Source organism: Gigantopelta aegis, chromosome 4, assembly GCF_016097555.1.
Source record: "Gigantopelta aegis isolate Gae_Host chromosome 4, Gae_host_genome, whole genome shotgun sequence".
In the NCBI taxonomy this organism is placed as follows: domain Eukaryota; kingdom Metazoa; phylum Mollusca; class Gastropoda; order Neomphalida; family Peltospiridae; genus Gigantopelta; species Gigantopelta aegis.
Genome location: NC_054702.1, coordinates 54,105,805 through 54,118,262, shown reverse-complemented (window position 1 = coordinate 54,118,262; position 12,458 = coordinate 54,105,805). Strand labels below are relative to the sequence as shown.

The 12,458-nt window shown below is 37.5% G+C and overlaps 1 protein-coding gene across 2 annotated transcripts in view; it reads right to left on the bottom strand.

The window, feature by feature from the left end:
- Window positions 1–2,263: 2,263 nt before the first annotated feature.
- The window catches only part of LOC121370756 (mucin-22-like), an 84,438-nt gene continuing 74,243 nt past the window's right edge, over window positions 2,264–12,458 (bottom strand). For both annotated transcript variants that reach the window (XM_041496203.1, XM_041496202.1), the window contains exons 6-7: window positions 10,334–12,439; window positions 2,264–3,927 (exon numbers count right to left, since the gene is read on the bottom strand). In XM_041496203.1, coding sequence (XP_041352137.1) covers window positions 3,848–3,927; window positions 10,334–12,439 — 2,186 coding nt within the window. In that variant the 3' untranslated portion in view covers window positions 2,264–3,847. The remainder of the gene's footprint in view (window positions 3,928–10,333; window positions 12,440–12,458) is intronic.

Sequence of the window (12,458 nt, the reverse complement as noted above, 5' to 3'; positions counted from 1 at the left end):
ACAGTATTATATCTATTAAATTTTAAAATAACCTAAAGCTATAAGGTATAAAATTAATCACAAAATTCAAATTAGAAAACAAAAACGCACACAAACAAAAAAAAAAAAAAAAAAAAAAAAAAAATTTTAAAAAAGACTGGACATTTAACAATGACGCGACACAACACCGACATGTGCATGAATGTTTGTACAACATAAAATATTAAAAATAATCTCATGATTCAACGCGTGATCAATTGTACATATAAATTACAAATTACAACAAAGGCACGTACAAAGAATACTGATATTACTAAACAAATCGTTCATGACATTTTGTTCGTCAAATATCGCATGTAAAAGCTGTTACGGAAATTAGCACGGGAATCAGAAAAGGGTGTAAAAAATATTTTAAGTATTGGCACCACCCACAAAAAGTAGTTTACAACAATCCTGAATTTAAAATCATTTACAAGAAAAACATTTAACTTTATTTTAATCTGCAAACAAGCCAGTATCTCCATACACACAAAATGTTTTTTATTTTTAAAGCATAAAATATAATAGTATATATAAAAGAAAACTCCTCACAATCGCTATCATTAATAAAATAGCCCTTAGTTTAAAAAAATAAATAAACAAAAAACAACCAACCAAGACCCCCATCCCATCCAAACTCCAAAAAATCCCCCAACATCAACATACCATTGACCAGAAAAACGGAAATAAAATAACCCCCCCAAACAAGAATAAACTTACATATCATGATATAATAGCTATCGTACAATAAAACTTATAATGGGCACTTCGGACATAAGGAACCTGTACAAGAACATTTAAACAGAAAGTCAGATCTGTGTTAAACAACCACCTCATTGTGTATGAAACGGCAGTCTTTACCACACAAGTCAGTTTATACCATGCTTGGTCATTAAAAAAAAACCCAGAGGTGATTGTTTAAACGAGTTTACCGTTTGAGCAGTTGGTAAATATATTGATAAACTTCCATACTATGGACATAACATCTTTGAAATAATTTATCAAATGGAAATTGCCTATAATCATAACAATAATTTTGTAATTTATTGTCATATGAGTGAAATTGTTACACCTTTCTATATACATTTATTCTTTTTAGGTTGATACAAATGTATGACAGACGTCCTAATTAAAAATAAATTCTATAACTGACATACATCAATAATCATGTGATTTATCATCATTCGTATTAACGAGAAATGATGTATGACTTTTGATATATTCATAGCTTAATTGCCTTGTGAATAACTTAAACGGGCAAAAGGGTAAACAGATTTGAATTAATATTCTCAAATTACTTTTTTTCTCTCTCTCTCTTGAAGACCGTAGCTCAATGGGGATGGGATGGATGTGAATATCGATGATTTACAAATGACATACATATACAAAATTCCAATCCATTAATTATGTAAATTTAGGCTAATGACATCCGATATTGTTAATTAGGCTCTTTGTTTTTTAAAGACTGCCCTCAGTTAGCAGGAATAATCGTGTTTTTTTTATTAACTCTAAAATTACGCGTTTTTCATTTGTTAAAGTGTCAGTATGTGTTGGTGGTCCGGGTATGCATCTTTCCAACACATAAGGCTCTTGTTGGAGTTGACCCTACCTTTAATTTGGGAACTTCAATGGTGATGCAGCAAGTGTATTTCCTCCCCTTTCCCACTGCTTGCTACGGCATTGCAACTGATATTTGCACGTAACACTGCCATTATGCACTACTACATATAGTTATGTACAGTTTCCGCTAATAATTTATAACAATATGTTAAATATTGTACAATAGTGAGAATAATTAAGTATTTTTACATATACTGATAAAGTTCCGGTTGATCCACTCATCAGTAAATCCAACGATAATAACAAATGGGGGGAGGGGTGGATTATTAAAAACTGAAAATTCATATATAGAATAAAGAATTGTATGTACATGGTGTGTGATAAATATGGACAAGGGCTGTTTCAGAATTATCACTTGGGGTGGGGTAGGGGTGGGGGCGGCGGGAGAGACGAGGAAGGGGTGGGAAAAGCAGCGCACCGAACCAATATTCTTCTTACTGGGATTTTTTTTTTTTAATGTCTCTACTCTACTCTATTCATTCTCTCTCTCTCTCTCTCTCTCTCTCTCTCTCTCTCTCTCTCTCTCTTTCTCTCTCTCTCTCTCTCTCTCTCTCTCTCTCTCTCTCTCTCTCTCTCTCTCTCTCTCTCTCTCTCTCTCTCTCTCTCTCTCTCTCTCTCTCTCTCTCTCTCTCTCTCTCTCTCTCTCTCTCTCTCTCTCTCTCTCACAGAAGGACAAAAACAAGCAATAACCAAATATAAATTATGTTTACCATATGTGGTGCTGGAAAATATTGAAAACTATTTTGTTCCTTGTCACCACCGTGATCATTTTTGGAACAGCCCTAAAAATTAAATATACACGTATATATTAAAGGACGCAGCAGGGTTCACTGTGACATCTACGAGGTAGTTTCTCAAAGTAAGTAGACGCTGGGGCGACATATACACGGTAATGCTGATATGTTTATAGGTGGTAAAGACGAGTGCTTGCGACAGCGACGCAGGATAAATAAGCAGAAGATACAATTTCCCGCGTAAAATATGTACACGTACAGCATAAATAATCATAAAAACGTATTTAGCTTTTCTTTGGTTATCAACATAACATATATATATATATATATATATATATATATATATATATATATATTCGTAGCCAGGAATTCGTAAATGGGCTTTACTGCCGTAAAATAGTATGTATGCTTCTTTCTGTTAAATGGGTGGGGTAGGTAAAGCAATAAAATAGTAATTTTAAAAAATGCTTATTTATTTAACATTCATGTTACGAGTACCTCTTGTCAATCGGCTATTTTCGTACGAAGCACTCGTATCGTGTGGCTTAGACTTTAGGCAACGAATTACAATCTTAGTGTATCTTACATTGAATGTTTTCATTGGATGCACAGACTAGATTCTCATGTTTTCATTGGATACTACTGTATCATTTTATAATTTTATAAACTCAAATGTGTCATCAATTCTCAATTGTCAAGAGTTAAAAAAAAAATAATAATAATAAAAAAAAAAAATAAAAAAAATAAAACAAAATATCAACATACAGTTTCTGCCATAATGCTTTATGATAAAATCATGCGAATGATAACAAGGTATTTTTTTGGTCCACTGTAACAAAATACTAGTTTACCCTATAGTTCTAAACATCTAGACACTTTTTTTTAAATGTATTAAAATAGATATGTAAATAGGGTTACATGTTATAGATGATTTTAAAAATGTAATCTTTGGTATTTGGGTTATTTCTAAATCACAATGGCCACCACGCGTTAAGCCAAAATAATTTTATATTGATATGACTCTCAAACAACACTCGTATAATACATTACTTGATTTCCCTCCCTGCTTTTGTAAGAAATACAGCCATACATATTGCATATTGAAAAATAAAGGCCAATCACTCGTTTATCATACTGTATTACTTAACGGTCGATAACTCATTATCCTGTAATTTAAAAGGCCAGTAACCCCCCCCCCCCCCCCCCCCCCCCCCCCCATAATTCAAAGTTTGATCACCTTCGTGTCCTATTATATATTCCAAAGGTCAGTAACCCGTTTATGGTTTAATTTAAAGGTCGATAACTCTTTTATCGTTTAACGTAAAGGCCAACAACTCGAACTTTTTTTTATCCTGGTGTATACGGTAGCTTACACCATTCACTTCCGCGGCGTTATTTCATAATGTTATATTATTCTTCGACGTGTTTTTTCCCGGAATGGTGAGAAATGATGACTTCCAGTGTAGGTGGTGCTCTCACTCGACCTCTGGCGTGTCTCCCACTTCCAAAACTACGTGCACCTCTGTTTTGAATGCCGGTTCCTCCTTTCGCTCATCTGTAAGGACAACGAAGAAATATGGGGGTTAAGCAGACAGAAGCTTGGAATATACATGATATAAAAAAAAGTATGAATTCATAATAAAAACGAAAATGAATGCTCCATAAAAATTTGAATTCACAAAATAGAGTTGTATAATTTTTAAAATGAAGAGTGCGACGTCCCCACCCGGCTACAGGACTGAAAACTGCATGATACAAGTTCAAGTTTCTTAGTTAAAGCGACAGACGCTAGTTTTTAAACACTACGTAATATTAGATCCATTTTTAATCATTGAAATCAGACATTATTTAGATTTTATTGACTAGATTATCTGGAGTGTTTCTGGCCATCACTGGTCAGTGTTGTTTCTAATACCACAAAAAAAACCACTATTATAAGTAACGGTTATGGAGACGAGCTCTAGTCTTTTTCTTTTTAAAAAAATAATATTTCCTCATTTCAATGTCAAAGACTTCTTTCACTCTATCATAACTTTATCCAAATGTTTTTCAAGTTTGTAGATGAACCTAACTTGGTGTCCATTTTTCACGAGTTGAAACTAGGGTCTGCGACTTTAAAACATTAAATATATGGATCACTTCGGTATATCAAAGCTTATTTCATAATGACAGGAACTTCGTTAAATCATCACATCTTTGAACGACCAGACGATTCTAAGATATTGTGGTTTCCGACTGACAATAAATAATATGAAATACGAAATTACTGAGTGTGTCGGTGCAGGTACGTTACACCTCGTGTTAATGTACTTATTACCACCAATGCGGTTTTAGAACACCCGTGCATAAAAAGAACACGGACATGTCATAAACATCGCGACCTCCTACGGTAAGTGGTATATGACAGATAGGAAAGCAGCACTCCGCAATTACACTGGATTTTTAATTTAATTTATGGCCACTTTGTGACTCCGTCGCGATGTTGAAGGACCGGAATGGCGTGTTTTGATTTGCCCAAATAGTTCTTACAACTGTTGACACCTAGCGGATCAGGGTATCCCTGTTACGATGGACAATTACGGACAATTACAGGGTCTGGTGGCTTTAGTTTTAAGTACAATTCTGACGACGTCTCCAACACTCCGATTTCAGACAGGTTTATCATTGGATTCAATTATACTGATACTACATCACAGATGTGTGTCTTCGGTACCAGTAACCACACTGTTAGACTGTTGACGTAAGAATATAGTCCACGAAGTGATCTCAACACTAAGATCATCTTAAGTGCACTTAAGGTGATTTTATCGGCCTCGGTTGTGTCGTGTTTAAGTCATCGGTCATAAGGCTGGTAGGTACTGGGTCGCGCTCCCTCCCAGAGGGAGTTTTAATGATTCAGTGGGTAGGTGTAAGACCACTACACCCTCTTCTCTCTCACTAACAACTAACCCACTGTCCTCGACAGACAGCAAGAATGACTGCAATGAAAGCAACCATCCTTAGTGCCATGACGTCAGCTGCTGTACTGACATCAAGTTCCACATTACTGAAAATGATTCAGTCCCATCTTTGTATTTTATATAGACATTATATCAAATTAAATTTGGTCTATAATACCAAGTTTACCCGTATATTTTCTCTCTCATTATATATTGCGAAAAGGCTTTGCTTATTAAACTTGTAGACAGCGTTACCACCATAGTCGATGTCTTAATTTTATTAAATTATTGTTATCATCATCATCGTCATCATAACCACCACCATCATCATCATCATCATCATCATCATCATCATCAAAACCACCATCATCACCATCATCACCACCATCATCATCATCATCACCATCATCACCATCATCAAAACCACCACCATCATCATCATCATCATCACCATCATCAAAACCACGATCATCACCATCATCACCACCATCATCATCATCGTCATAACCACCGCCATCATCATCATTATCATCATCACCATCATCACCACCATCATCATCATCGTCATCACCACCACCATCATCCCACAGTCAGCCATTCTGGTGTTCTTGGCCTTTCGTATTTTAATATAATACATTATAATAATTTTTAAATCTATTTGAATAGTCGAACTATATAATTAAAAAACTTTCTCATACCAGTCCATTAAAATATTTTTTTTTCAATAATGATTTACTTCTTTTAGAATAATGGTGGCGTTTCTTATTTTAATAATATAATATATTATAATAATATTTAAATATATTTAAATAGTCGAACTTCTATATAATCAAAAAACTTTCTCATGTTAGTCCATTAAAATGTTTTTCACAATAATGATTTACTTCTTTTAGAATAATGTTAAGCAACATATTTTTCACCTCGGTATATGCTTTTACTATTAGCATATCAGACAAAAAAAGGAGAAAAAGTTATATATGTAATAAAACACTTATCTTCTGTTTTTGTTGAAACACCAAAAAACGTATATCTGAGTAATAAATATTTTATTTCTTGAACAGTTCATAAAAAGAGGACACACTGTCACAATAAATGGTGAAAGACAGTAACTGGTATTGCCAGAGGGTGTGTATCATATTAATCTTGTCAGAAGTTAGTTGTTGATGTGCTTTAATGTTTGGCAATACCCGAAAGGTCATTGGTCTACTGTGGTTATATTAACATTGCTGTCGTTTACCGTTTGTGTTTGCTGTGAACCCCAGCACATTGTTTAATCAGTGGCTGTTAAGTGTCTTAACACACAGTTCAATGGTGAATACTCGGTCTAGAGATTGTGAGAAAAAAACTTCTGCCACTAAATCTTTCCTCTTGCTTTAGATTGACAGCAAGTGGTATTTTATGTGCATTCTCACAGATAGAACAGCACATACCACAACCTTTTGCACCGTCGAGTGTCTACTGAAGGTAACCAGGCTCATGTGCAGGACATTATGCAGGGTGGGAGGTCTAGACTATAGTGGGCTAGCCTCCACACAATGAGAGGTGGTTTATCGACCTTCAGACACAGTGGAAGCAGCAAGTGAACATTAAAGTGAAAAAAATTGTTTTCGTTAGTCTTAAAGAGGAAACCCACTACATTTTTTTTTTCCATTAGTAGCAGGGAATCTTTTATATGCACCATCCTACATAGGATAACACATACCACGGCCTTTGATATACCAGTCGTGGTGCACTGGCTGGAACAAGAAGTAGCCCAATGGGCCCACCGATGGGGATCGATCCTAGACTGACCGCGAGTCAAGCGAGCGATTTACCACAGGGCTACATGCCGCCCTTAGAGGGGAAATGACTAAGATAGATGGCGCGAATCACTCGAGTTTCTAGGGGAGTTCGTGGAGAGCATGCTTTCCTGAAATTTTTTGTAAAGTAAAGTAAAGCTTGTTTTGTTTAACGACACCACTAGAGCACATTGATTTATTAATCATTGGCTATTGGATGTCAAACATTTCGTAATTTTGAAATATAGTCCTAGAGAGGAAAGCCGCTATATATTTCCATTAGTAGCAAGGGATCTTTTATATGCACCAGGCAGGATAGCACATATCACGGCCCTTGATATACCAGTCGTGGTTCACTGGCTGGAACGAGAAATAGCCCAATGGGCTCACCGACGGGGATCGATCCCAAACCGACTTCGCGTCAAGCGAGTGCTTTACCACTGGGTTACGGGATAATTTTGTAGTACACTTGCTGTCATGAACTGCAATTACAAGTAAAATTCATCATGACAAAGGCAAGAAACAAAATCGCTGTAAGCGGGGGTGGGTATAAGCGGGGGTGGGGTAGGGTTCGACCACTGAACTCCTCTGTATACACGCCTGGTAATCGATCCTACGACGCATCACACCTGACACCTGCGTTCTACCACCGGGGACACGTCTGCTCACGTATCAAATTGTTTAGTCTCGATTGCAGTGTCAAATGCACGCGTGTTTAGGAATACCTGTTTATGTATACCTAATACCAAGACAACATCATATGAGTACTGCGTTCAACCAGACCGAGCAGACAAAAAAACTAAAATGGCCTCGTCGGGAACCATTCAAATAGTTCGCGAACGTTAGCGAAACGTTTGCTGGCTGAACTTGGGGCCGATATCAGTTTTGTTTTAACAATATGTTGGGGGTGTTGTTAGACAATACTAGTAATTAAAGAAGTTCATTTAAACCTGTTGTCTTCTAGATATATTTCTCTATCATTCCATAGATCATCCGATCATAAAGTGCTACACAACCGCAACTCCGCAAAGAGAAGCAATGTATCTTTTGTACAATTTTCCACAAAACGCAGGGCTTAAAGTGACAGACCCTAGTTTTTAAACACTACAACGCATTTTTCACTATCAAAGCTGGGGTTGTATTTGTTTGTTTGTTTGGGTGGGTTTTTTTATAATTTAAATTAGAAGTACTTATATTTTATTATTTACAATATTAATTTGTGTACATCTGAAGTGGTTTTGGTCATCCAGAGGTGTTTTTTAAATACCACAAAATGCATTTTGCATAATTCTAAAAACGCACGTTCGTCTGAGAAGTAATGATTATCGAGACAAGCTCTAGTTATTTTTAGACGGTGTTTCCCAGTTTAAACATCACAGACGTTAAAGGCATATTGTCACAGACCACTGACCTACTTGATGGTCAAAAAAATAATTACCTGAACAAAAATAATTTGATTTGTCTCTAAATGTACTTTATCCAGCCATCTTCATAACCGCCATACTCCATTTATTAATAATATTTTGTAAAAATAATTGAATTATGGCAGTGGTCCATAATTCAAAAACTAAAATTGCCGAGAGGGATGACATAGATTTCACTCCATCATGGTGATGCGATAGCTAGATTTGGTTTCCAACAATTAATGTAATTTTTATTTATTATCCATTTTTAGAGAAATAAGTTCCTTAAATCCGTGACAGTATGCCTTTAACTTCTTTCTGTTATAACCGTATCCAAGTGTGTTACAGGTTTGTAGATTAACTAAACTTGGTGTCCATTTTTAAGAGTTGAAACTGGAGTCTACGCCTTTAAACTTAAGAATCTATTACGTACGGTAAATTTGAAATGTTATTGGCTGAGGCAAACTGCTCACCGACGGCAATTGTAAGCCTGTCTACAGCAGTTTTAAACCAGCAACTTTTGCAACAAATACATTTTAAAAAACAAAACAAATGATCCTTTCAAACAATGGCAATAATGTTTATCCAGTAGGAAAAAAACCCTGCAATCGGCAAAGTCCCTGACCTACGACAGTTGCGTCAGTGCCATCGTTAGATTCGAACCCTGCAGTGTAACACATACCTCGAACGTTTATAGACTAATCGTGGGTGATTGGTAACATCTACCACACAATGTCTGCATGCGGTTTCACCATCAGAACGCGTACGTTGCTTATTATTGGGGATAACGACAACCTGTACATTTCAACGTATGTATTATGTATAGTAGTAACTATTGTCGAATGAGAGAGAGAGAGAGAGAGAGAGAGAGAGAGAGAGAGAGAGAGAGAGAGAGAGAGAGAGAGAGAGAGAGAGAGAGAGAGATAGAGAGATCAGCCATGAAGTAGGAAAGGATGTTAATCATATGTCATGTACGGTAATGTCCACAATAGCTCAAGAATGTGTCCCTTTGAAAACAGGTTTGACCTTGACCTCGTATATACACAGAACTCCGCTCCAGTGATAGAGGCCCATTATACCCTGCTAAATGGGATGATACTTGATACGGTACCAGTATATTTACCTTACCCGCTGTGTCCACAACTATCCAAGCCAGCGACTGTCAGTCGAAAAGCGACAAGTCTGTGTACCAAAAATTCTTTGAATATATATTACAAGTACCACTTGATGTGGGTTGTTTTAAGTGTTTGTGTGTGTGTATATATATATATATATATATATATATATATATATATATACGTAGGCCAAATACGTGCATATCTCTCTCTCTCTCTCTCTCTCTCTCTCTCTCTCTCTCTCTCTCTCTCTCTCTCTCTCTCTCTCTCTCTCTCTCTCTCTCTCTCTCTCTCGTACACACTCATTATCTAATTCTCTCCCTCGTCCCCCGTTATTTAGGGTACTTGCTACTACCAGTTAGCAGAAAGGGGCAGGGCAGCACATACCACTATACTACACCAGCTACGGGGCACATTGCTTGAATAACAATGAGTTAAAAGCTATATGGTAATCCAACTAAATGCATGTTTCTGTTTGTTATTACCTAGCTAATGTACGTCTTTGTGATGCTAGTATATGGATTCATGTGCAATAATTGTGCGAGTATAAAATTCATCTTGAAACTTCAAGCATTCTTTCTTTTATTCCGAAATATCAGTATTTAGGTCTGGGTGATAATTTGTAAATATGTACTCATAGTTGTGTTTTGAGAATAAATTCACCGTGAAAGATGTTATCAGATTAGATTTTTAAAGTGAAAAATAATTTTAAAAAAAATCACTAACCTTTGTCTGTGCTTCCAGCGGATAGAACCTTATTGTTGTTAGCTTCCTTCTCGTGAGATGGCTCAGAATGTACTTCTCTCAGTTCGATAATCGTTATGGTTTCGGTTATCGTGAGCACCTCGTCTGACTGTTCCGAGCCGCCGTTTTCATGGACAGTTTCAGAGTCTTTGCCTTCATTATCCCCCTGTGAAACATCACACAATCTGTTGCTGTCATTCTCTGAGTGGCTTTGTTCAGCACACACATTATTGTCACTTGCATGCTCAGTAATCTCATTGTCCACACAAACACCACTGTCGTTCTCTGTGCATGCATGTTCAGTAGAAACATTACTGTCATTGTGTATGGAGCTATGTTTTCCATGCTCATTACTATCATATTCCGTTGAGCTATGTTCAGCACACACGTTACTGCCATTTGTAATGGTTCTCTGTTCCTCACAAGCATTGCTGTCAACAGAAATGTCACTGGATTCATTTATAGCACTAGTATTACTGTCAGCAATGTCTTTTGCACTCGTGGTTAATTCATGTTCGTCTTCACCTTGCGGGCCCTTGTCGACTGTCTTTATCTCACTGATCTCCGACTTGTTACCCACTGTTATCACTGTACAAGTTTCACCCGTTTCTATGGAGTATTTGTTTACGGCAATCACTTCTTGTGAAGGCGAGGAACCTTCTTCTTTAGGACTATCATCGCTTACTTGTTCACAGCAACTCTCTTCCTTGTCCACAGCTTCAGATTTCAGACTCTCCACTGCACCGTTGACGACCATTTCTGTGTGTGTTTTAGCTATCGCACGCATATCCTCGTCAGCGCGATCTCTGTCCTGTTGTCCCGTGGTCGAGGAGTCCTGTGTTACCGGCGACGACGTCACAAGATCTATTGTAGTTGTAGATACGAATTCAGAATTCCTATCGTGACTTTCCTTATCAGTAGAAGTCTCGACAGACACTGCCTGGTCCTTTTCCACCGTTTCATGCTGGACTCTAGTTTCTTCTTCACGTCTTGATCCACTGTCTTCATTTGTTTGAAGGTCTGTATCTTCAGCTCTCAGTGATGGACTTGCGCAATCAGCTTCTTTGCCTTGTTCTTGGTTTGTATCTGGTTCAGTGGTAACAGATTCTTTTATTGCTGGCACTTTAATCTCTATTTCAAAGAGCGATGTCTGTTCAACAGCTAGACCAGATTCTGCGGTCTCCCATTCTTTCTGTGTGACTGGTGACTCTGGTTCAGAGTCTCTGTTGACTTCAGTCGTCACGGACTTGGCACTGTCCTCTGGTTCTGTCTTCACACTTTCGTCTTTTACCTCTTCTTGTTTCTCGGTGGAAGCATCTGACGTATTTTCGGCTACCTGTTCGGCAGATGTTTCCGCAGCAGTAGAAGATTCATTAATGGTCGACGACTGATCCATGGTGGTTGACACTGAAGTGTCACCTTCGCTTGTCACCGACGTGTCGGCATTCTGTGATGCTGGTTTTTTACGATGCTTGCGAGGTGGAGGATTGGGAATTTCCACGATCTTAGGTCGGGTTAGAGTCACCCTAGATGACTCGCTCTCCTTTCCACTGCTCACCTTTCGCAAAATGGCCGTCTTCAGTCGTGGTCCAAGTGATACCCGTTTTGGTGTCCCGTCGTCATCTGACCTTGGGGACGAAGGCGGACTCTGTGACTCCTCTTTCACCTCGACAGTGATCGAACCCTCAGTAGCTGGGACATCAGCTGTCGTGTCTGTACCTGGCGTCTCATTATCCATCTGATTAGAAGTGACACCAGGAGATGCCGGCTGTGACTCTGATGCTTGCACCTCAAGAGGCACCACACTTTCTTCTACAACAAGGACAGGTTCTTTGTTCTTCATCGAATCTTTTTTCTGTTTTAAACTTTCTCTTTCTGCCTTCTCCTTCTTTGCCTTTTCTTCTTTCTCTCTTTTTTTCTCTGCCTTAGCTTCTTCTGTCTTTTTCTTTTTCTCGGATTTACTTTTCTTGCTCTTTTTGGAAACTTTCGGAGATTTTGATCCTTTTTTACTCTTCTTAAAAGATTCGTCTTTTTTAGGTGTTGATGTATTTTCAGGTTCAATGTTCTTGGATATGTTTGCAATGTCCTCTGTGGATGAAAATAAAAA